Source organism: Natrix helvetica (genome assembly GCF_964273705.1).
Source record: "Natrix helvetica genome assembly, chromosome: 2".
NCBI classification, from domain to species: domain Eukaryota; kingdom Metazoa; phylum Chordata; class Lepidosauria; order Squamata; family Natricidae; genus Natrix; species Natrix helvetica.
In genome coordinates this window covers 131,659,763-131,687,304 of record NC_138552.1, presented here as the reverse complement: position 1 = coordinate 131,687,304, position 27,542 = coordinate 131,659,763, and the positions used below count along the sequence as shown (strand labels likewise).

General features: G+C 36.8%; 1 protein-coding gene across 2 annotated transcripts in view; it reads left to right on the top strand.

Moving 5' to 3' along the window:
* MACROD2 (mono-ADP ribosylhydrolase 2) overlaps positions 1–27,542 on the top strand; it is a 1,131,713-nt gene that overhangs the window by 984,719 nt on the left and 119,452 nt on the right. For both annotated transcript variants that reach the window (XM_081941614.1, XM_081941613.1), the window contains exon 10: positions 27,426–27,509. In XM_081941614.1, coding sequence (XP_081797740.1) covers positions 27,426–27,509 — 84 coding nt within the window. The remainder of the gene's footprint in view (positions 1–27,425; positions 27,510–27,542) is intronic.

Below are 27,542 nucleotides of genomic sequence, written 5' to 3'. Positions count from 1 at the left end.
TCTCCAGCTTCTCATACTCCTTCCTGATGTTGCAATCACTTGGCATCACTGCTGTCTTCGGGTCCTTGTCTACTACCACAATATTTAATTGGGTAATACCTTCCTGCCTGTTTGGATCTGAAAATCCCACAAGAATTTAGCCCTGTTATTCTTCACAACCGTCTGTGGAATCTCCAATCTGCACTTGGAAATATGTAACATATACACTGCAGATATTACTGTACACAGCACCAGCCACTTGGTTCTGCCATTCAATATATTCTGCTCCTGCATCAGTGGTAGGATTCAATTTTTTTTACTACCGTTTCTGTGGGCATGGTGTGATGGGCGTGGTGTGGCTTGGAGGGCATAGCAGGAGAAGGTTCCTGCAAAATCCCCATTTCCTCCCGATCAGCTGGGACTCAGGAGGCAGAGAATAGATGGGGGCGGGGCCAGTCAGAGGTGGTATTTACCGGTTCTCCAAACTACTCAAAATTTCCGCTACCGGTTCTCCAGGACTGCTCAGAACCTGCTCAATACCACCTCTGTCCTGGAACCATCTTTTGCCACTGTGTTTTGTACTGTCTCTGAGATTTCTCTACATACCATGTGTTCTGTCTAGTATGATAGGCCCCTGCTTTTATGAATCTAGTGCTTAGTGCTTATTTTTGTGCTGCTATGATCAGTGCCTCACTGCTGTCTTTTAGTCCAGCTCTTTCCAGCCATTGGTAGGATTTCTTAGTGTCAGCCAATTCAATTATCTGTTGATTAATGGTTTTGCCACACTTCTCCTTGATCTTTCTCCCATGTCTGCTGCTGCCTCAGGCATTAACTTAACAGTTCATTGGGCACCATTTTACTTATCTCCTTCTGGATACTCTGGGTTTCATCCAGGACAATATTTTTGACACTCATTAGATCCAGCCAGCCCTCTTTTCAAATGGTGTACAGTCTCTAAATGTTGGCCATGGGGTGGAAACCCCCATTCATTGTGAGGAACTTCTGGGCCTTCACATCAGCAGCTTCCATGTCTGCTTTTGGCCAACTCGTTATGCAAGCAGGATATGTGATCACTGGCAGGGTGTATAGGTGTACGTTGATGGCATGAAACTTGTTCTTTCCATTGAATGGGCTCTTTGGGACTTGTCCTATCCTTTTGTAATTACTTGTATACTGCTATCTTCCTTATCTCCACCTCATGGTTTCCATGTGATTGTGAGATACCAAGGCACTTGTAGCTAATCTGTATGCCTACTATGTGGCCCACTGGTCATTCCACTCCATCAGTTTTAAGATGTACATATGTGTGTGGATATGGATATGGATATGCAGATACATATATATACAGTAGATACATATATATACAGTATATGCATATATATATATATATATATATATATATATATATATATATATATATATATATATATATATATATATATATATATATATATATATATATATATATATATATATATATACATACATAGATTATTCCAATTCGCTCTTCTAATTTCTTGAATATTACCCAATCTTTTTTGTAATATTGGGTTGTTGGTTTAGCAGCTAGAAAAATCTTTCCTAATTCAAAGCAGCTAGAGTTTCAAGAGGTTGTTAAACATTCAAACAAAAGAAGGAATGTATTAAATTCCTGTCTTTGGTAAATTAAATTTGGTTTTTTAAAATGGCATTAATGTTTCATTGATATCCCCTTTTCAAATTATATTTTGAGGAAAAAGCAATTTTATAAAGTTATTAGTTTCAATTATTACCAAGGGTCAATATCTTGTAACAATTAGGATCAACTTTTCATATTTTCCACAATAATATCCAAATATGTGCAATTGTTTTTAATACTGGAAGTATTACAGTATTCCTGTTAGCTGCTTATAATCCTGACAAACAATTGCCAGGATTATAAAAAGCTAATAATAGCTCTTTAAATGACAACAGAGCATATTAATTTAATTTTTCATTTCATTTTATTCCAGTATGTTATGGAGGTTAATAAATATACCCAATATTATGCTTTATAATCAGAAAAAATGAATACACATTTATCACATGAAAGTTGTAACTTTGAAAACATAATCAGAAAAAATGAATACACATTTATCACATGAAAGTTGTAACTTTGAAAACAGAAGTTCCAGGCATTGTTTTCTTTCTATAAAATTAACCATTAATGTCTATTTAATTATTTGTGCAGAACTAAATAGGCAATATTTTCAAAATGTATATCAATCTTGAATCCATATTCATTTATTCCATAATTTCTTCTCAGTATGTTCAATGGTATTTTCATCTATCTCATATATTTTACTGTAATGATACAATTTTCATTTAATATTTTATTAGATAAAATATTTCTACTAAATAAGATACTTTCCTAGAAATATTTATTCCTTGCCATTGAATATAATCTGTAAAAAAAGCAAATTCTAATTATTTAAACATCAAAAGAAATGGAATAAGCAGAAATAAATTGCAGGCTAGTTAGTATTTAGTATAGCAGCTATGAAAACTTTAGAAAAGACATTCTAATGTTGTGATATGTTCATATCTAAAATGATCAGAATTATACAAGTTGTACTATTCCTTGTGACATTCTATGGAAACTGAAGTTGGACTTTGTAGAAGTGGGATTAAAAGAGTATTGACCCTTTTGGACTTTGGTGTTGGAGAATACCATGGACAGCCCCCCAAAATAAATAAACAAGTGGATCATCAAAAAAATATATACACTCAAGGCACAAATAACCAGGCACAAATTATCCTCTTTCAGATACATTATGCAATACTAATGAAGTATCAGGGTTTTCAATTCAATTGTCTAGAATGTGAAGGATGTGTGTTTTGGTTTTATTTTTATAGTTTTCTTATGTATGATGCACACTGAAGATGGCATTTAATTTCATTGTACGAGGTGCAATGACAATAAACTAAACTAAACAAAGATATAGTTTTCTGGAGAAGACAATAATCTAGGAAAGGTGAAAGGAAGAGAAGAAGGAGATGACCTGCAGTAAGGTGGATTTATTCAGTTACAGTGGTGATAAGAGCCGTGGTGGCTCAGTGATTAGAATGCAGGGTTTCAGGCTAATTCTGCTGACTGCCAGGAGTTCAATCCTGACAAGCTCAAGGTTGACTCAGCCTTCCCTCCTTCTAAGGTCAGTAAAATGAGGATCCAGAATGCTGACTCTATAAACCATTTAGAGAGTGCTGTAAAGCACTATGAAGTGGTATATACGTCTAACTGCTATTACTATAAATGCACCATTGAATAATCAGGTTAGGGACAGAGCATCATGGAGAAGAATCTATCTATGCGGTTGCTAAGAGTCAGCAACAACTTGATGGAACATAATCAATCAATGATTAAATCTACCTTCACTGGTACCTTATTTCCAATTAGTCCTTGTTCCAATTTATTGCTCATCTAAAGTATTTGTCATATTGCTGTGCCATTTCTGCAGAAAGAGCCAACGAAGCATCAGCTTGGAACTATTGTGTGATAGATAGATAGATAGATAGATAGATAGATAGATAGATAGATAGATAGACAGACAGACAGACAGACAGACAGACAGACAGACAGACAGACAGACAGACAGACAGACATTCTCCAAATTGTCTTACTGCCAAATGTTCGAATCCCAATGAATATAAAAGGTGATGGGAGTGGGAATATTTTTGATGCATTCCATAACTCATCTTGATTGTGAAGGAAATATTCTCATTAGTAATTACTCAAGGAGAAGTATTGGAATATTTTTTTAAAATAAATAAATTCTACTGGAATTCTAATTTCCTTGTAAACTAGCGCTAATGTCTTAGTTTGATCTGTATCAGAGGTTTTCTCCATGTCTAATTAACCCAAATTGCTGTTTCATGTTTATCATCATACAGTGTATAATAAATCTAGCAGTAATTGAATACTAGCAGAATCTTGATATCTTTTCATAAAACCAGATTGTGCTGGATTAATTATTGAAGGTAATGCTTTTTATAATCTTTATTCCAAACGAATGGTTAAAAATCATGGCGTCAACTTTATTGACCGATAACTTGTACAATTTATAAGATCCCTTCCTGGTTTCAAAATAAGCTTGGAAGCTGGCAGGCTTCCTTTTTCCGGGTTTTTTTTACTTTTAGCAGAATGGAAGCTAAGCCCTTCTTGATTTTTATTTCACTCTACGGTTATCCTATCTAGCTTAGGACCTTTCCACACGTCATTGTTTCAATAATATCAAAAAATGTGTTTTCTTATATTTTATTCCAATCCAGATGTCAGTGTTTCTACAGTACAGGTAGTCCTTGACTTAGAAGAATTCCTTTAGTGATTGTTCAAAGTTACAACAGCACTGAAAAAAATGACTTAGGACTGGTTTTCCTTCTTGCAACCATTGCAGTATCCCCACAGTCATGTGATCAAAATGCGACCTCTTGGCAAGTGGCATCTATTTATTGCAGTAGCACTATCCTGGAGTCATGTGATCGTCATTTATAACCTTCCCAATTGGTTCTGACAGTCTGTCAATCATACTTACTGTCATAAAATAAACAAAACCATAACAGAACTTTGGGCTCCTTTATGGTTGTGAGTCACAGACTACTTGTTTTGAAGAATATTTTCTTGTGATTTAGCGAAATATAGATGGATGGATGAAGTGTTTAACAATGTAATGCTGGATAGTGGTGCTCTTCAAGTCAGACAGCATTCAACGTGCTACTGAGGAAGAGCTGAGGATTTTCCAGAGTACTAATGGTGTTTATGACACAGCTGGATCTCATGTCTTTGGGAGTCTCTTTGCTGATAGTGCTGTACAAGAAATGAAAATTATGGAACAGCAAAGCCAGAATTATGGTGGAGACATGGAACTCGAAAAGCATGAACATGGAGAATATTCGGCACAGTGAAAAATGAAATGAATCAACTGCATATTGACATCTTGGGCATCAGCAAATTGAAGTGCATTAGAATTTGGACACTTTCCATCAGAAAAAAATCATACTGTTTACTACTTAGGATGTAACAAACAAATAAGGAACGGTGTTACTTTTGCAAGGATATAGTAAAAACAGCACTTAGCTACAATCAATTAATAATCAAACACTATTATTAAGACTTTGCAGATAATGCTTTAATGTGACTACCATCTAAGTTTATGCTCTTGCTGCTGATACAGGAGAAGATATGTTTTATGGTCAAGCTCAATTTGAAATCAACAGAAATTCATGGTGTTCTGCCCATGATTTTAGTTTGGGATTATTTATTTATTTATCTATCCAGCTATCTACCCAACTAAATCACATGACTCTGGGTGGCACGCTCAACAAAAAAACAAACTATAAACCAACCAACCCCCCCCCTCCTAATGTTAAAGCATTCAAATTTATAAACAAGAATTTGAAATACAGAATATAAAATAACAACCAGAACCATAACAAAAACAATCAAGTCAACTGCCCGCAAATGCCTAGGGGAAAAGCCAGACCATAACTGTTTTCCTAAAGGCAAGCCAAGTTGGTGCTTTTTGTTATTGGGGCTATAAGAAGAGAGATTGCTGCAGAGACCAGTCAGTTCGGTAAAGTATGCTTCCTAAATCCCAAAAGGTGACAAGATCTCAAACAGGAAACCTGGAGCGTACCTTCTCTGTGGGAGTGAGTAGGGTAGACTGATGTTCTTGGGAGATGGTGGTCCCACAAGCACTCCAGTCTTATTTAAAGATGATAATTAGCATCATTGTTGGAAATATGTAGGAAAATGTAACCGGACTGTATGACCTAGAATAATTATATGAAATATAACAACTTATCAATTTATGACAATCAATGATTTCTTCATTGCTAACACTGTCGTGAAACAACCGGGATGACATCTATATGCATAGACATCACCAGATGGAGTACACAGAAATAAAATTGACAGAAGAAGGAGAAAAAGAATAGCAAGCAATTTCCAAAGTATGATAACTGACAGTATATATGGCAATTTCAAGAAGATGATTAGAAAACATTTTGAAATCCAGAACATTATTAAAATGGGATTAGGATTAAATACAAAAAAGGCCAAGGCAATGATAGCGAGTACAACCACCAGTCTTAGAATTGACAGCAAAGATATTGAGGTGGTGGGTAGCTTCTGCTTTTTAGGTTTGATTATTAAATCTCAGGGCTCCAGCAATTAAGAAAATACCCCATAGATTCGCACTTGGTAGAGAAGCAAAGAAAGATATTCAGATGCTGAGAAAGATCAACAGGCAATGGTTCCACTATGATACCTTATGGGAGCAAATGCTGGACTTTGAAGAGGCAGTATAGAAAGAGTATTGATACTTTTGAAATTTGATGTTGGAGAAGACTCCTGAGAACATCACGCATAGCTAAAGGGAAAAAAAGCAATTAGATAATAAAACTTGAGGCATAAATAACCAGGCTCAAAGTATCATAGATACATTATATGAAGACATAGCACTTTTGAGAAGTTCATAATGCTATGAAAGCTGATAGGGAAGAAAAGAAAAGAGAATGATCAACATCATAATAGATGGATGTGATTACTGTGGCAGTCTTGGATCACCTGAAATGATATAATAACGAAGAATCAACACCAATTCAATGGCATATAATCATAGACATTCCAATCTCCCTCCCTTCTGTGCTGTGAAGAGGAAGGAAGGAAGGAAGGAGGAAGGAAGGAAGGAAGGAAGGAAGGAAGGAAGGAAGGAAGGAAGGAGAGAAAGAAAGAAGAAAGAAAGACAGACAGAAAGAAAGACAGACAGACAAACCATTTCCTAACTTTTGTAGATTACACTATATGAACAAAAAAATTAACACTACAGTCATTAATCTTTTTTTTCCCCAGTGGAATCTTATTACATGCACAATTGTCTGGCCATGAAATGTGCTTGGTTAAATTCTTCACACCTCTTTACCTCTTTTGGAGGCAGATATAGAAATATTAGATTTATTTCTATCTTCTTCCAAGAGACTTACTCTCCTGACAGATTGCAATATGTTATCCCATATGGAATTTTGAAAGAACTCCACTAACATGGATTCAGACTTGGAAAGGATTTATACTTTGAAGGCACCAAACAACTGTATCAATACAATCAATTTAGTTCTTAACTGGAACAGTTCTTGAAACAAATCTCCATAATCACTGTAAGTAATTGTTTATCTTCTAGATAAGGAAAATTGAGAACATGATTCTGTTTTCTGGTTGCTTAACTCTGAATCTTTTAAAACTCTTTTTGGCAAGCTCTCCCTCCTTCCCTCCCTCCCTCTCTTTTTCTTGTTATGTCTAATCCTTCCACACTTTCTTTTGCTTCTAATATAATCCTTGCTCTTTTAACATTCTCTCTTCCCAGTAGGTCTACTTTTGTGAGATATCCTGAGAGATATTAACAAATAGCTTATAACACAACAAATATCTCTAAATTTATAAGGGTTTGGACTATGACATTGGAGGGAATCGCTGATGTCAGAATTGCTTTCAGTGTGTTCTCGCTTGAACTGGAGTTTCAGCTTAAGCTTCAGCCTTGTGAAGAGGAAGTCAGGAATTTATTACTTAAACACACACACACACACACACACACACACACACACACACACACAGCAAGTTGGAGTCAAGAAAGTAAGTACCTTACTTGGGGTGAAGAACAAAAAGCTGCTTAATCACCAACATTTCAAAAGCAATCAAAGCAACAGTAAATAATAATTAGCATTTTTCTTACCAGAAGCCCTTTTCCAACAATTCATGTGCTTTTTCTCCTAGAAAAAGAGAAATAACTACAGGATTTGTTAGGAATTTGCTGGACATCCTCAAAACACTGCTCCTGCCTCCTTCCTTTACACCATTTAACTGAGGCTTTCTTGGCTCATTAGCGGCCCATGATAGCCGGCTTGTAGAGGGCCAACTGATCAGATGCTATTAATACATGGGCCAGTGCCTCCAATTTATTGACTGCCAACTCCGCTAGTTTATTTTTTATTTGAATTCCAAATGGATTTTGAGTATGGTGTGATATTTCACATTTGTAGCATTGTCTTCGGCAAGAGCCACGTGCTTTGCCATTGATTTCTCACAGGTTGTTCTTAGTGGAATAAATAGAGCCAATTTGTATGCTCTTGGCCATCTGTCCAGCTGTTTGAAACAAATGAGATGACCAAGTTAGTTAGCACTTAGTTCTTGCAAAAAGCAACAAGAATTTATTCAGAATCATGGCTGCCTTTTATTTAAATTTATTTATGCATTTAATATCACAGTTTGTTTATTAACTATAACACTTGCAAAAGAAAAAGAAACATTTAAGTTATAGTATAAACTGTACAGTGTAAACAGTGCAGGTGGTTAAAAGGAACCTCATGCATAGAAACTAGGGTAAAATAAGGTCTGAGTGTAATTAGGTAAAGGTAATTCAAAACAAAAGTGAGAAAGTGTCACAGAAAATATATATCTCCTAAAGTTATATTTACACAAGGATCATATTTACAAAAGCTGATTCATTTTGCTGTTACTGCTTATTTTCTGTCTGGCAAGCATGTGGCACAACAGTCCTCTCTGTTGTAGGCCTAAATTAATGTATACGAACTTTGGGTTTATTAATAATTAGTTGTCCTTCACTCCAGGCTCCTCAAATTCTTGAAACAGACATTCTAATCTTCATTTTTTGCTACATTCTAATTATTCACTAATTTGAGGGGAAGAATTCTGATCAAATATGATATGATTTTTTTGTTTCCTTTCTAGCAAAGTAACTTAGTTGGGGAAGAATAGAATAGGGTAGGATAAGGTAGAGTAGAGTAGAGTAGAATAGAATAGAATAGCATAGATAGAATAGAATAGAATAGAATAGAATAGAATAGAATAGAATAGAATAGAATAGAATAGAATAGAATAGAATAGAATAGAATAGAATAGAATAGAATAGAATAGAATAGAATAGAATAACAGAGTTGGAAGGGACCTTGGAGGTCTACTAGTCCAACCGCCTTCTTAGGCAGGAATCAAAATGTTGATGTACACTCAGGCAGAAATAATGAATGAGGCTTGAGCCTCATACCCTTCCCATTACCAAATGAGCATAGAACAAGAACATATCTTAATTATATATCAATTCAAGGCAGCACATAAATATAAAGAAAGAAAAGCTCTGCTGATACAGATGAAGGCTTGAGCATTTGATTAATTGTAGATAAATATTTGGCTTCCCCTCCCTTTCTACTTACTTTTTTGCCACTGGATGTCATTTTTTAACATGAATTGTATTATAATATAACACACTTAGTTTAGTTCAGGTTATACTAGCCCTAATGTTTAATTAGATTTGATCCTGGATTCATTCCTTCAAGTAGAAAAATGCTGCTGGATCTTAACTGTAACCTTAGTTTAATTGTTAGAGTTGATTTTTGGTAGGATATTATTTTATACAGTAAAATATGCTGCACATCTGTTGGAAACACAAACCTAACCAAACTAGTTGCACTTAGTTCTTATTGCCAGCTCTGTTGATTTACTTCTTGACTGTTGACTTACTTCTTGAGTTCTAAATGGATTTTATTGTGGTGAGATATAATGAACGGAATATGTATAGAGCTCAACAAAATATATGTAGAGTAATGCAACAAATTTTGCCGTGTCTTAAATGACACCATCAGTAATGGACTGGTGTTTATTAGTCTGCTTCTTAGATCCTTTAGTATGACCCCTTCTTCTCTGCTAATACACGTCTGTCTGTCTCATGCTGTAAGGAGCATTCTATGCTCTCATCTTTTCCTATATCTCCAAGTGTCTGCATACAGTTAGATTTGAATAGCAGTTGGAGATATACATACATACATACATACATACATACATACATACATACATACATACATACGGCTACCGAGAGGATTATTAAGTACCGGAGCAAGACTAATACGGGTCCCTCACCTACACATGGAGACATAAATCAATAATGTCATAATTGTACATTTATTAATTACATTCAAACATAATTGCAGCTATATTAAAAAGAGGACAGGTACTTCTGTAAAAGATAATAAAAACAATAATACACATTACTATATAAACAATAAGGAAACAATATAATTTTTTTAAAAATTCCCTTCATGGGCCCCCTTTGAGCTCCATGGGCCCAGAACAATGTACCAGCTGCACCTCCCCCCCCCTCTCCTCAGGTCTGTACATACATACATGCATGCATGCATGCATGCATACATACTTACCAGTGGTGAGATTCAAAAATGTTTACTACCAGTTCTTTGGGTGTGGCTTGGTGGGGGTGACATGGCTTGGTGGACGTGGCTTGGTGGGTATGGTAGGTGAAGGATACTGTAAAATCTCCATTCCCTCCCCACTCCAGGGGAAGGTTACTACAAAATTCCCATTCCCTCCTGATCAGCTGGGACTCGGGAGGCAGAGAATAGATGGGGCGGGGCTAGTCAGAGGTGGTATTTACCGGTTCTCCGAACTACTCAAAATTTCTGCTACTGGTTCTCCAGAACTGGTCAGAACATACATACATACATACACACACACACACACACACACACACACACACACACACACATGCATACATACACATATGCATACATACACACTTGTGAACGGGAGGGGAAGTGGAATAGTAGGTTCAGATGGGAATGAAAAAAGAGACCTCTGGGAATCAAATGAGCAGAAACAAGGGAACTGTGACTGAAGGAGGAGGAGAGAGATGAAAAGGAAACTGCAGAAAGACAAAGTAGGAGTTGGGAAAGATGAAAGATGAGATCCAAAGATGCAGGGAGCAGCTGCTCTTCTTCAAGCACGGTGGCCCTGCAGAGGATATAAAAATAAAGGCATTCTCTGCCTGGTGGAGAATTGAGTGTATCTGTTCAGTTGTTCGTATTGAAACAGGTTGTTTGGTTTAGAAGAAACACACTAGAAAGTTTTATTGGGCATTACTTTTGTGTAGCCCTGCTGGAAAAACTAAGCAGAAATTGAGCAAAGGAGACAAATTTCAGACTTAGTCACGAAAGAGACATACCGGATTAAGTATGACGGTATATCCATGTTGATATGAGATTAATGTCCAGGAAATAGTTTACTATATACTATAGTTAATAGGCTACTGCAATAGAACACACACACACACACACACACACACACACAGAGCTGAGTACCAAAAACATGGTCTCATATGTTGAATTGATTCCAGGGAAGTGCATTTTTTTTAAAGCACAATAGATTAAAATGCCAGGCACATTGTGGTTCACAGAGCAGTCAGGCTGGGTGAATGTGGTCCTTCAGAAGCTCAACCAGAAGTAATGAAACAGTAAGAGTTAGACTGGTGACCATGACGTCTTATGATATAGACGTGTAACTCCTATTTTTTTTTTAACAGCCAAAGTTTGCAAACCTTCCTTAAAAGAAGCCACATGCAAAGTGCATTATACCTCCTTGTGCGTTGATTTGCTTTTTGCCATAGGAAGATTTGTACGGTGTTTATAAAACAACATTGCCATAAAGCAGGGGTGTCCAAACTTGGGAACTTTAAGACTTGTGGACTTCAACTCCCAGAATTCTGGGAGTTGAAGTCCACAAGTCTTAAAGTTCCCAAGTTTGGACACCCCTGCCATAAAGTGTCAGACATCATGAGCCCTTCCTTGTGGGAGATGAATGGTCTAGAAATATGCAATATAAATAAATTATATCTCATTTTAGCTATCAGAGAACTGAATATTATACAAGAAGGGTCTAGGTACACATACTCTTGTTTTCTCCCTTTGTTTATTGGACTTATGTGGGAGAACAATCACTAGAGAAATTAAGATTTGCATGAACCACGAATTATCTATAAGTTAATACTGGAAGCTTTTATCAAAACTCATAGTTCGTGCATTTTCAATTCTGGCTTACAGGCAAATTATGATTTGTGCATATCCTAATAGCATGCTGTGAAAAAGAAAGTCAGGAGAGGAATCCATATCAAGAAGTGAAGGAAGAAGGTGTGTTTTAGGATAAAGGGTGTTAATTAATACATATTTTATACTGAGACATTTTAATTAGGGATTGCATGCCTGTTAATTGCACTTCTTTGGGCAATAATAGTAAGGCTGACTTAGCACCCACTTTTTCTATTATTTATTTCATTTTAGAAAACTGTTATACACTAATAATAGAAATGGCTTTTTAAAAAAGGCGTGTTACAACAAACACTGTACTAAATGAATGTTTTCAAATTTAACATTGTAAGCATATGCAAACTGAAAATAGGATTGTCCCTTGCTATTATACTTAATCATTACACAGAACTCATCATGCTAATTAGCAAATGTATGCATCTGTCCAATATGGTATAAAAGTAAAATAAATTTAAAAACTGGAACAAAGGCAAAAGGCTGTTTTCAATTTAGTAGAATAAGTTGATCTATATTTAAGAGATTCATCTTGCTGATTTTCCAAATGTTCAATGTACACCATAAAAAGCACCAACACTTTAGAAAGGTGTCAGATGTTATTATTATTACCCTTATTCATCTATCAGAAAATTTTATTCATAATAAGAAAATCCTTGGGTTTCTACAGCCTGGCTGACTAGAAAGAGGGTTTCCGGTCTTCCGTAACCTGAAACGTAACCACTGTAATTTATCAAACTTTTTTTCTAAGTAGGCAATCCTTTTTTGAATATTGAAACACTTCAGAAACAATTTGTAATATACTTCTGGTAACCTAAAAGGCCTTGGTAGTCTAATATATTAGATATCCCAAATGATTTTAGCCTCATGAGTCATCTGTGACTCATATTCGTAATGCCTGGTTTCGTCTACAGGATTTTATTTTCTTGCTCAGGTTTTCTAAGAGTCATTGGGAGGCTGTGTCCTTTGAGGCAATTCAGCTAGATCAAAGAGGGAACACTACAGGAAGGCTATTTAGGAAAGAGACTGGAGAAGATGACCCCTTTCTGGCTGAAGTCATTTTGCATCCTGGCAATAGGCTACATATTGTGAAGGCAGGAAAGATGGACATTTTGGGTCATGCCTGCACTGGGGACCCAACCAGCTCCCCTTTGTTGCCATGATCAGGTTTGTGCCTTCAACAAACCTGATCATGTGGGATAGGACCACCATAACTACTCTTGAAAAATGAGGATCACTGGGTTGCAGCAACAAGGTGGAGCAGAGGATTATGCCTCTATGTTGCCATGTCTAGTGATCCTCCAGCTTTTTGCAGCCCAGAATAGCAATAGCACACTTCTATATTGTTTCACAGTGCTTTTACAGCCCTCTTTAAGCAGTTTACAGAGTCAGCATATTTCCCTCAACAATCTGGATCCTCATTTTAGCAACCTTGGAAGGATGGAAGGCTGAGTCAACCTTGAGCAGATGAGACTTGAACTGCTGAACTGCTGGCAGTCAACAGACAGCAGAATTAGCCTGCAGCATTGCATTCTAACCACTGTGCTACCACGGCCCTTAGCAGAAATGGCTAAGTGCAACACCTTAATACAGCAGGAAGATGGAGAATACAAGTGTAGAACACTTGCAGTATTTATTAGATGCAAAAAGAAAAGTTGATGAAGCAAATAATTAGATCAACAACCAATAAATTAACTTGATCTAGGTATCAGTGAGCATTCACATTCCAGAGACGTTGGAGTTAGGTTTGTTCATCTTGAGAACAGGGGATGAGGGGAGGGCAGGAGAATAATTTGCATTCCACTTGTATAGGATTTTAGCCTAATCATCAGTATCACTTTCCAAAATTTTATATACTGTATATTTTAATTAAACCTCTCAACAGCTTTAGCTAAATTAGGATACTCAGGAAAATGCTGAAATGTGTGTGTGTGTGTGTGAGCGCGCTTGCGCATTTAACTCATTCGAAAGAAGAATCAAACCCCAAAGAGAATGGAATATCCATGGACCTTCCTGCTCCACACATTCAACTGGAAGGTTAAAGGGAATCTGCATCAGATTTATCTGAATATTATGAGAAGGCTCTGTGTGATTTTCAACCTTGCTTTATTTGAATTCAAGCCACCTACGGTATGTGTATATCTCTCCTTCGCATCTCCAGCTTATGGAGGTAAGGATAAACAGGATTCCCATAAGACTCTCTGCTTTTTCCCATTTGGAAGCTCTCTACCTATTCATCTGCCAAATTGTTTATCTGTCAATCCATCCATCCATCCATCCATCCATCCATCCATCCATCCATCCATCCATCCATATTTCCACTAAATCTAATTTTTCACCTCTTGCTTAAGAGTATGTGAGGTGCATTCAATATGATGATATTAACAGATTTTTAGCCTTTTCTCAGATAATATGGTTTCCTTTCAGGTCCCAGATTTTCAAGGGCATATTTTTTTTTAAAAAAAATCAGAAACTCTGCTCTCTTTTTCAGTGCAGCTGATTTCTCAGGAGATTCCCCCCACTCCCACCCCATTCCTGCTCCTGGAAACGGAAAGAATAGATGAAAACCAGAGCATGACTCTATTCACACAATGACTTTTTAATGTAACACTATGGGCAAAATTATGGGAAAGTTATATTGGAATGAGTTACTTTTCAGTGTGTAGCCATGAGAGGATACAGAAGAAGAATGTAGAAAAATGTGGCTTCTTAAGAAGCTGTCGGCAGGAACTAATTTTACTATAATTTTTTGATTTTTCTAAAGAGTCCCACTGTACAAGTGCCAAACATTACATCAAAATTACTCAGGGAATATGCTCGTAATCTTACATATTAAAGGGGGATTGGTTTTTCTTGTAAACATCTTGTGGGATCTCTTTCATTCTTTCCGGCCCAAAGGAACGTTTGAAAGAAATTGTGCAATGAAAGGGGTTTTTTTTTCTTCCTGTGTTAGCAGAATAACTTCAAAACCTGAACAGAGTAAGCCAAATTTGATACAGGAAGAGAAGATGGGAATGGAAAAGGCAGATTCATGTCTAAAAATGGACCAGTTCAATTGGAGGCTGTAGGGGAAATCTCTTCACTCTATCTGTGTAAAAGGACAGTTGAGTAACAATATAGATTGCTGCCAATGGCTTCCCTCCTTTGTCCTACTCATGTGAGTCAAAATGGAGCACCTACAGCCCCCCCACCGACCAGTGGCACACGTATACACATGCACACACACACACACACAGATACATATTAACAATATTGTTAATTGCTGTTGTTTTCTCTTTTAATCTTTGTTACTAATAGAGAATGTATGTCACTTAGCGTCATGAGTGAAACAGTTTATAAGTCTATATAAGAAGTAAAATATACTGTGAATAGGAAAAATATGCCTGATTTACAGTATATATCCCATATACATGTGCTTACCTCACAGGATTACTGTTGTGGGGAAAATAGGAGGCGGAAGGTGTTTATTTATTGCCTTGAGTTATTTGTAAATGTAATGAAGGAGAGCTACAAATAAATATACATTGCGCATAAACAGGAAGCAGATCTCGCCACACTCTGATTAGCTCTGGGAACACAGTACATGTGTGCGTGCACGACGCATGCATGCACACTCACTATGATAAGTCTTGACCCACATGCATATAAAGAAGAAGTGCATATATACACTTATCTGATTAGAATTTCTCACATAAAGAAGCAACACATATCTACCCACCACCCAAATGAGAATGTAACACAAAAAGCATGCATGTTGTCCTACCACACATACTTGGCAACACATATACATACACACCACTTGATTAGTCTCTGGGAAGAACATGTACAGTATATATTGTAGATACATAACTTTTTATATAGCTAGTGTCCATGGTCTTTATTGGTAAAGGGGTTAAAATAGAATTTCGGGTGTCATACTCTGAAGGTTTTCCCTAACCTTTTAAGAAATATTTCATAGCTAAATAGCATAAGACAATTGCATGGGATCTATTTCCCTCTGCCAGGAGAAAAACTGATTTCTGAGCTCCAGTGAGACCTTAAAATGGGCAACAAATGTAAAACATATCAATGCACACTTGAGAGAACAAAAGTTGCTACAGGCTCTTCTTCAGTAGCCAAACAACAACACATTTGGAGAACAAAGGAATTCCAAAGCTCTCAACTATATTTTGCTAAGCTAACCCTGCTTCTTTTAAAATGATTTGGAAAACAAAAATTCCATTCATCCATCTAGCAATCTTTTATTAGGGTCACAGACCAGAGTTAATCCCATCCATCCATCCATCCTCCGTCATTCATCCATCCATCGATCTTTCCATCTTCTTAGTTGCCTAACTGAAATTCTACAAACTATACAAATAAAAAACAAAGCACAACAAAACCAAGTTAAATTCAAGAAACTATCCAATAAAAACAAAAACAAAAAGTCAATGAATGAAATTAGAATAGTACTGTAGCAGTGTGTTTTGCAGGAAGCTACTTTGAAATGTACCTGAGATTTCAGTTGGCCTAGAACAGTGTTTCTTGACCTTGACAACTTTGAGAGATGTTGACTTCAACTCCCAGAATTACCCAGACAGCTGGAGGGAGAATTCTGGAAGTTGAAGTCCATGCCTCTTGCCAAGGATGAATAACAGTGGTCTAGACTAGGTGTAATACTCTCATGATGGCCAGATGAGGGAAATCTCAAAAAGAAACTGGCACTTTGCCTCAGTGATCACAAGGTTGTAGAAATCTTCTGCCACTTCTGAAATCTAGGATGGCTTCCCTCCACTGGCCCCTCAGAAAGAATGCAAAATATATTGTGCTTTTCATGTTGGACAAGATGTTTTATTGGTGCTCTTTGATGTTATTGTTATTGCTAACCTGCTTCACTGTTTTAGTACAAAAATGGAGCTACCCTGAAGATCCTTGCCATTAAAGTCCATCCTACCCTGGTCTATCCTTCTGTCATCAAAAATAAAATAAAATAAAAAATAAATGGAACAACTAGCAATTTGTTGCTTTTTCATGACAGCAATGGTGTTATGAAAAAAAGTGTAGAGACCTTTATGGTTAATTTTACCTTATACTACTAAGTAAATGCATCATTTATAATTTTCATAAATAATGCTATTTATCATGCACATCATCCTTATTATTGACAAACAAACACTGCAGAAAATAGAAGTAAATAATGGATTAATCTTTACTTCTATTAATAGATTTTTTATCTACATGGCTTCAAAAGCAGATTCAGGCTTCTTTTTTTCTTCTTCTGAGTACTGGCTGCTGGTTAGGTCCACATACAGAATTATGGGAGTAGGTGTGAGTGACTGTGTACAACAAATTGCCTAAATTAAATATTTATCTTTGCACTCCTACTGATATTTTCTTTTCAAAAATCCAGGAAAAGCCTTTATCCTGATCGCATCTCTTATGGATTTCTCTGCATATAAGCTATGTATACAGTGGATAAATCAAATCACATGCTAAGTAAATTCTACAGATGAGGAACAGTGACCTGCTTTTGGCTTACAGTTCAAGTTACAAATTTAAAAGGAAAGAGTTTAACCATTTCATTATGTCAACAGAAGACACTCATGTTTCCACTGCTCTCTCGGCCTTTGAAATCCCACTACTTCCAATTAGGCTAGGCTACAACAAGTCCATACAAAATGAACCCATTAGACTGGAATGTTTGTCTCGGCATCTGTTCTCCTTCTATTAGCCAAGGGTCAAGGCTTGCCACAGGCATGTCATCACTCACAGTGACATCAGAGACACTCTCTAAGCTGGAGCGACCAGACATAAGGCACCTGTTGGAAGGAGTTCACAATCTTTTAAGAATGAACTTTGGTAAGAGGTTAAATGAGCACCTGAGCACCTAAACAGGAAGCACTGTAAGGAAGCGACTGAACTCCTGTGCATTGTGCCTCCTGGTGATGGTATCCAGGACTGGTTTGACAACTGGAAGAGGATTTTTCTCTCTCTGTCTCTCTCTCTCTCTCTTTTCTGTCTGTCTTTCCCTTCCTCCCTCCTCCGGGGCATATGGAAGAGTCAAGTCTCTGCTAGGGCCGTGTATGGATAATTTTGTTTAGAGAATGAGAAAGCATTGAACAACAAAGTTGACATAAATAATTGAGATATACTAGGCAACTCAATAGCTTATCTCATACATAGTTTGGGCAAGGCAGCGATCAACTTGGAAGAAATATTTCCAATCATTCAAAGAAATTTCACTTGAAATAACTCTCTATGAATGAAACTGGGAAAGTCCTATTACAATTTCCATGTTTCTGATTTACTCCAGATTAGTATTAAAGTCACTGAAGTCTTGCATCCCTGATCCTGTCTCGTGTTGGTCGCACATGATAATTGATGATGGTTCTTGGTATAATCTCAAAACAAATATAAATTGGATGTTTCCATAGTGGAATGAATATTTTTGACAGGCATGTGGACTTCCCCTTCTTTAAATATTTTGAATATATATATATATATATATATATATATATATATATATATATATATATATATATATATATATATATGTGTGTGTGTGTGTGTGTGTGTGTGTGTGTGTGTGTGTGTGTGTGTGTGTGTGTGTGTGTGTGCGCGCGCGCGCGCATACCCAGATAGTCCTTCAAAGCCCAACTTCAGTTCATCTTTCTAAATTTAATTCATGTGCCAGATGCCAATAATAGTTTTCAACAGCCATCCATAGTTGCTTGCGGCTTGTTCTTCTGAAGCCATTTGCAAATGTGTTAATTCTAGTGCATGCATATGAATGGCATATCCCTATAAATGCTCCCAATATTACGAGTCTAGAGCAAATATCCCTATGTGTTATTCACCTTAGCATTACTGTTTTCAAATTAGTATTACTTTAATTAAGTCAAAAGTATTGAAACCTTAAACAAAAACCTGAAATCCTTCTGATCCTTCCAATAGATCAGAACAGATTTTTAACACCTAAAATCCATGATTAATGCGTACAGACAAGTTTTTCCTAACTTTGAGAACTTTCAGATGTGTAGATTTCAATTTCTAGAATCATTGGCAAAAAAAAAAATACTATGCTGGCTGGGGACTTCTGTGAGTTGAATTTCATGTATCAGGATGATGGAAAGACTGAAAAACACTGGTATAGGGTATTCGTCTCCGGTAAAGTTGATAGGTGCAAACAACTATAGGGAAGGAGAGACACAGAGATGGTATTCAGCTGGTTCTCTCCAGTTTGGGTGAACCGGTAGTGGCGGCTGCGGGAGGTTCTGCCCACCTGCCCCGATGTAATGCGTAAGCACTACACATGCGCAGAAGGAAGTGCGCATGCGCAGACGAGGCATCTGCAGTGCACTCACATTTTCGAACTGGTAGGGGAGGTAAGTGAATCCCACCTATGGAGGGATGGGAGGAGGGATGGAGTCGGCACTGAGAACTGGGGGACAGAGTGAAAACTGGCAAAAGTTGCTCCCCACTTTGCGCTATAGCTCAATGAGAATGCTCTGCATCTATGTCCACCCAGATAATCTCATCAGCAGAAAAGAAGATGGATCGAACCTAGTAAAAATGAAGCAACATAATTAGTATAATATCACTTTTCTGAGAAATGATGAATTTGTATAAAGTATTTTGGAATTAGATTTGGGGAAATTTGATCCACCATTAATCATAGCACTGGCAAAGGTAATGTGCCTATCATATACTCTGTAATTCAGCATGGAGGAGTTCCGTACTGAATGCCATCCTGTTCTTCAGTTTGGAAGAACAACCTTCTCTGCTTAGTCTTTGAAGGGACAAGGGAGTAATAGTTAAGGTTGTGACTGCAATTAGCCACTTCCTATCATTTATGCACTTCCAGTTAATTTCATTTGTGGGTCATGACATTAGCAGATGGAAGCTGTAGTTGTAGTCCATCTTTATGAATTATTGTCTCTGCTCTCCTGCAGTCCCTACTCATCCTTCCCTAATAGCCTCTAAAGATGGTGTTCCAGAAGTGCATATTTCTAGGCCATTTTTCAAGCAACTACCTTTCAAATAGATGGCAGTGTTCCAATTCAAAGACATCTGTGATGCTATGAAGAAATTTCAGATTCCCACTTAGGACAGAATTCAGAGCTGTTTGAAGCCAGTGAGCGAGTAAGATGAGGAGGAAATATCTTTGTTAGATTTTTATAAAGCTCTTGAAATAGTAAAAAACACTAGGGCAGAATTAACACGTACAGACATTGTGATAAATGCCTTCTGTTTTACTTTTCTGTGCCACCCAGGAAGACACATATCTTACTACCTTCATAAACTATACCTACATGGCTGAATATCCAGATTTTCCTCTCTAAAATGAACAGCAGGACATTTACGATCATCATAAAACCATTTGCGAGAGCAGCCACCAAGTTCAGAAAGTTGTTAAAATTAGTTGGATGAAGAGGAAAGTATTGTAAAATAATAGTTGCATGTTATTTTCACTATTTATGTATAGTAAAGTCAATTATTATAAATCTTGAATAAAGCTCCAACTTTGTGGGCATCAATGATACATTTCCAACTGAATTAAATGTATCAGAACTGCAACTTCAGTATTTATTCCTTTGGTATCTTTGGTTTTCTAGATGCTCTCTGATTGTATCATTTTTCATGCACCCTTGTTGGTCTGGCTTGAACCAACAGGCAGATGTAGTTAAAACTAGCTATTGGCTTTAATAATTTGGTATCTAAAGGGTATTCTGTCTGCTTGTGTCCTACTGCATTCTTAAAATAGTAAGAGTTTGGGCATTATGCACCTTGTAAGATTTCCTCTACATGATGTTATTTAATGATGCATGACAGAAACTGGAGGTGTAGAGTTTCTGCCTTTTTGCTTGACTATTTAAAAAATAAATAATTATACAGCAGATAATCTCATATGGCAGTGCCATATTATGCATATGCATTCAAAAACAAGTCCTTTGGATATCAGTGAGGGTTGTTTTCAAGAAAGTACAGTGTGTCTCAGACTGTAACCTCATGCTGGCTTGCTGTAAAAATACATAGTTTCATATTTAGATCATTGTAAAACTTCAGTATTAATCTGCCCTTGAATTTCTTTACGTGATCTGAGCAAATTTTTATATCTTTAGTTTACAGCATACAGCTTGAATATTAAAGATTTTGTTCGGAAAGAGTGGTACCTTGACCTAGTTATAAATAAAAATCAAAAGTATTTTTCCAGAAACTACAATGTATAATATACTACAACATGTAATATAGGAAGGAAAAATATTTGCAATTTTGCTGTTTGTTTGAGTGTGTATACTAATTGAGTGTGTATACTAATTCTAGACTTATGACTACAAATGAGCCCAAAATTTCTGTTGTTAAGTGAGACATTTGTTAAGTGATATTTGCCCCAATGGTCATAAGTCACTTTTTTCAGTACTGTTATTACTTTGAACAGTCACTAAATGAAGTGTTGTAAGTCGAGGAATATACATACATACATACATAGAAATATAAATGAATGATCTGTTTCATATTATTGAAATGAAGTGTTACAATCAAACCTACACAAAACTAGAAAATCTATGTTTGATACACTTTTAAAAAGTTATAGGATACCAAGTAATTATTAAATATGACTTAAGGCATAGTACAGATAAAGAACAATTGCTACAAACTTTCATCCAGATAAATTAGTTTAACAATTAATCCATATAACCAACTTTCAGATCTCAGTTTTAAAGGAATGCTGTACCACACTGAAAAGTGCACATACATCTTTAATTAATGCCTACATTAATTAACATTAGTATTAATTGTTCTATATTGAATTATGTAGAGTACCCATTAAAATATTAAGCGTAATGAAAGGATGGTGTAATATTCTGGCCCCACAACTCACCGGGCCCTACATTAACCACTGGTCAAACAATCAGGCCTCATGTTAACCCACTAGTCAAATAAGAAAAAGCACTAGTCAAATTTTCAGAGAAGGCAACGGAAGGAAAGAGCCAATCCCAAAGTGAAGGAAGAAGTCTCTGGCAGCCTGAAGATTGAAATAAGACACTGCTCAGAGGAATGAAAGGAACCAGATATTGGAAGGGTTGTGATTGGAAGGCTTTGAACACAACTACTAGTAGTGTGAAATGAGCTCTGATTCAAACAGGAAGCCAGTGTCAGGGCCAGCTTTGACTCTGAGGAGTCTACAAGAAGGATGTCACTACAGAGAACCCTGTGTCTACATCGGGGATCAGCAAGGAGAAACTGGAGTGATGCAGAGCCCAAGGAGCAGCGGGAAACAGCAGAACAGGAGTGCATCCAAACTTGGCAACTTTAAGACTTGTGGACTTCAAATCCCAGAATTCCCCAGCCAGCAGAGCTGGCTGGTGAATTCTGGGAGTTGAAGTCCACAAGTCTTAAAGTTGCCAAGTTTGGACACCCCTGCAGCAGAAGATGTGTGCTCTGATACAGGGGTCTGATCCTTTCGTTCCTAAGGCACCTAGGGCTGAGCAAAGGTCTGCGTAGCTCCTTGCAAGGCAAACACATTCCTGTTGGTGATTTCTTGCATCTGCTAGAGGCCCTGTTTTAGAATAGAATAAGATTTTTTTTATTGGTCAAGTGTGATTGGACCCACAAGGAATTTGTCTTTGGTGCATCTGCTCTCAGTGTACATAAAAGAAAAGATACATTCGTCACAAATCATAAGGTGCAACACTTAATGATAGTCATAGGGTACAAGTAAGCAATCAAATCATACTAGGGAACAATCAATATAAATCATGAGGATACAAGCAACAAAGTTACAGTCAAACAATCATAGGTGGGAGGAGATGGGTGATAGAATGAAGAGAAGATTAATAGTAATAGTAATGCAAACTTAGTAAATAATTTGATAGTGTTTAGGGAATTATTTGTTTAGCAGATGGCGTTTGGGGAAAAAACAGTTCTTGTCTAATTGTCTTGGGATGCAGTGCTCTATAGCGTCATTTTGAGGGTAGAAGTTGAAACAATTTATGTCCAGGATGTGCGGGGTCTGTAAATATTTTCACAGCCCTCTTTTTGACCTGTACAGTAAACGAGTCCTCAATTTAGAGCCTTTGCTAGCAAACAGTCCCTTGTTGGGAACATCTATTCATCTGTTATTTTAGACCCAGATCCACCGATGATCTAACAGTGGTGATGCTACTACTCTACCCTGGCAACACTTCTGTCTGATGCTTTGACCTTTGCTTATTAGAAATTTGCCTGTAAGTTTGGCCAGGAATTCAGGATTGCTTGAGACGATGCATGCATCTGCATACATGCCCTATCTATCACTGCTGCTGGTGCGCAACCTGACTAAAACCTTTTGAATTTTACTCCTTCTTATGCATGTCAGCAAAAGTTGGGAATAACATAGAAGGTGCAGAAAAGAGGAACTGTTAAAGCTGTCCAAAAACCACAGCAATAATCTAAATGTGAACAACCAAAGCCCATATCAATGAAGCCATATCCTTCGGTGATAATCATTATCTGTGGCTTTTTTTACTCCAGACATCTTCAAGTTGCCAAGGTTGAGAAACACTGCTCTAAGAGATCTAGGTCACTTCCAGTTTTATTATAGTAATGATGCCCCAAATACATAAAATAAGGACCTATTTCTGCAAGATGAAGCATACTGGTACTCCAAATAGGGCCTCTTTTAATTTCGCTTCTGGAATTAGTGATAAATGAGTTTCCCATTCTCATCACACATAATACATTTTACAGCTCAATCCTAATAATAATTACTCTGGAATTAAAGGTCTCTTAATTTGATTACTTTAATTTGTTTATCTATGAAGTGCACTCTGTATTAAAGTAAGAAGGTTGGGAAATATCTGTTAATACATGAAAACATATGACTATACTGGGTAGATTTTTAATATCTGAAATAACTTGTAATCTCATAGGATGATTCTATCATATCTTTTGTTGTAAGATTAATAAGGCCATCATTTTGCAAATCCTGTAGATTTATTAACTGTGAAACTCCTATAGTTTTCTTCCACCTGTATTCTCTTTCTCTGTCTCTCCATCTCCCTTCAGCACTCTCCATCTCTGTCTCCATTTCCATTCTCTTAACATTTTTTTTTGTTCTAGCTTAATCCAACCATTATTTCTCATTGTGTAATCCTATGCATATTTATTTCAACATTAATCTTACCACAGTCATTTGGGGTTACAATACATTGCATTGAATTCTCTAGCATGATATTATTTTATATTATCTACATTTTAAGTAACAGGGATAATATATGTTTCATTTTTCTAGAACATGAATCTTAATCATCATTTTTTAAGGTGGCTGTAAGCATCTGTTTGTCTGTCTGTCTGTCTGTCTGTCTGTCTATATCTATCTATCTATCTATCTATCTATCTATCTATCTATCTATCTATCTATCTATCATCTATCTATCTATCTATCATCTATCTATCATCTATCTATCATCTATCTATCTATCTATCTATCTATCTATCTATCTATCTATCTATCATCTATCTACCTACCTACCTACCTACCTACCTACCTACCTACCTACCTACCTATCTATCTATCTATCTATCTATCTATCTATCTATCTATCAGTCAGGTGAGTAATTAATTAAATTATCCATTAATCTATTATAATATGTATCCAGTATATTTATCATCTGCACTTTTATTCCAATGTCCAGCACAGTTTGACATAACTCAGTTCTGATTAGTTACAAATTTGCCCAAGATTATTGATTTCTGACTGTCATCTGAAAAAATAGGGTTTTCAATATCTTACTAAAAATCAGGCATAGTTAGACTATCGCCCCAAAACTAATTCGATATTCCAGACTAAGGTCACTGTCCCTCATCTAGAATTGGATGAAGTTTTTGAAACTCTGTACATTCAGACAGTACTATTATACATTTAAAACAGATATGTTTCACAGTGTGGGGAGGAGGAGCTGAAGTTGTGACAAAAAATCCAGCCATTTGGCTGATGAAGTCGGGGCAGCTCCAAAACGGAAGGATATGGAAAGAGAAAGTATTTCCAGCTGGTGAAGAATTTTTACTGTTTTAAAAGTGGCTGCCTATAAAAAAACTTAAAATTAATTTAAATTGGAGAACAGAAGAAATAAGCAGCAGAATTAAATTTGGAATGGTTTTGGACAGTGCTTAATTTATGCTTAATCTTGTTAAAACCTTCTAAGTTAGAGCAGCAGTGTTTGTTAGCTGGAGATAATGGCACAATTTCAACAGCAGAAAGAAGTTTTAAGTCTGCAAAAGATATTCTCAGAAATACAGAAATTATCAGATACATGTGAAAGGACAGAGAAGAAGTTGGAAGATTTAGTGCATCTAACAGCAAAATATGATGAAGAAGTTGAAGATGTTTATGAAATGGAAAAAGTGGCGGTTAAAATCCTAAAAATCGAAGAGGAAAATGAATATAAAGAAATTAAAATTGCTGATATTTATGGTGATTGGTTTGTCTCTGAAAAGGGAAAGAGTGGAATACTGAAAGAGGAATTAAATGGAGGAGAAATTTACCCCAGATGGCAAGATACAGAAGAAGCAAAAACAAAAGAATTTATTGATTTAAAGAGAGAAAATTCATTAGCAATATCATTGATAACACTACTGACAATCAAAGATAAGCTGATTAAGGAAACAGAAGAAGGGCATCGAAATTACATGAGAGATTTTATAAGCAAAGAGTTGCTACGAGGAGTCCATACAAAGTTGATTAAGGAGATTAGAGGACTGACACCACAAATGGCAGAAGATAGGAGACTGTTTTGCTACTGGAAAGATACAGGTTGATAGATGGAAGAGTATAATTTAAGACTAGTTAAACTTAGTGAAATTTAGTGACAATAGATATAGTTAAATAAATAATTGATAATGATAATAATGTATACAATGTGTAGTGTTATGATAAGTAATAATTGGATATGAATATTGAATGGTACCCATGAAAGGTAGAAATCCTTTTGGATTATATATAAGGGTTAATAAAAAAGAATTAAGTTAGATTCAGTTAAGTCTTGATTATTAGGGGGGAAAATGATACGATACAGGATATAGTCAAATAAAGGAGGGATAATGATAACAACATGTATATCAGTGACGTGCGGTGAGATTTATAGCTGGTGAGGCAGCAATTTTTTTAGACTTGTGGACTTCAACTCCCAGAATTCCACAGTCAGGCATGCTCAGTTGCGGCCTGCCGCCCTCCGCCCTGGGATTCGGCCACGGCACCGCCTGCCAGAGCTGCGCGGAATCCGGGGCGCGCTTGTTGGGCAAGGGCAGCGCAGATGGAGAGCGGACAGAGCGGAGGAAGCCTCTCCCCCCCTCCGCTTCCCGCACCCGAAAGAACAAAGGGAACCTCTGCCGCCGCCCGGGCAACCTTGCCGGCCTCTCTCGCGGCGGCTCTCTGGTGCCAAGCTTGGGAGTCCCTGGAGGAGCTGGCGGGGGCTGCAAGCACCGCAGGTTGGACTGGAGCCTCGAGTCTAGGGCAGCAAGTCATTCGATAGGAAACTTGCCTCTTGGAAGGAATGACTCTGCTTGGCTCCTGCTTTGTCTCTCCTGCCTCTTCGCTTCTCCGTTCGGTCATTGGGCGGCAGATCGAAAGCGGGAGCCAAGCTGGGTCATTCCTCCCAAAAGGCAAGTTTCCCATCAAATGACTCGCTGCCCTGATGATGAGAGGTTAGGCTGTGCCTCACTTGCCTCACCTGACTGCACGTCACTGGTGTATATATATATGTATGGGTACAACATAAGGAAATGGGATGTAAATTGTAAACAGTGATTTGGAAAGAAGGATTAGAAAACTTTGTTATTAAATATTATGGATGTTTAGCTAGAATAGGACATAAGGATTCATTGTTATTGGAGGATTTTAGAAATAGTAAATGAAATGCCAGTATGTCGTTATGTATTAAATCTTGGTATATTTTATGATGAAGGATGTTTAAACAATTATAGTCAAATGAAAATGGAGGTATGATGATGGTAACATATATAAATATCTGAGTTAAAATACTTGAGTTAATATGAATTATGTTTGTTGACTGTGGAAGAGATGCACGAAAGCCTTTTTGTAACCAGTACAGTATGTAAAGAAGATGTGAAAATTAAAAATAAAAAAAACTTTTATTAAAAAAAAAGAATGTGTTTCACAGTGCTCAGCAAATAAAGTCCATACTTTATAAAGTAATTACTGTAAAATATATATACTAATCCAATGGCATAGGCATAGCGTAGATTACAAGTAAGAGAGAATATAATTATTGATATGTGCAGTTTAATAACTTTTGAAATATGGCATTCTGGTTCAGCCTAGGGCTCTTCCTAACTGTGATAATAGCACAGGAGGCAAAAATCAATCTTCACAAAGCTTGAAAGTATAGTGATTTTTCTCCCGGAGCAAAATGGAGGTGCAGTCAATTTACTTTTCCAATACCTTACACATTCCTATTCCATAATTGTAATAATGTTCATCATCATCCAACTTCAAGCATTATAACCTCAGCTTTTGAGAATGAACATCTCTTTCTGACCTTTTTTTTTGCACTTGCAGAAAGAGGTGAGAAGAAAAGTCACTCTCCTTCACCCGTGAAATGCAAAGGCAAACTGTCTGAGAATCTGGAGGATGACAATGAGGGTAGGTAGGAATCAACCTCTCAAAAATCACTCA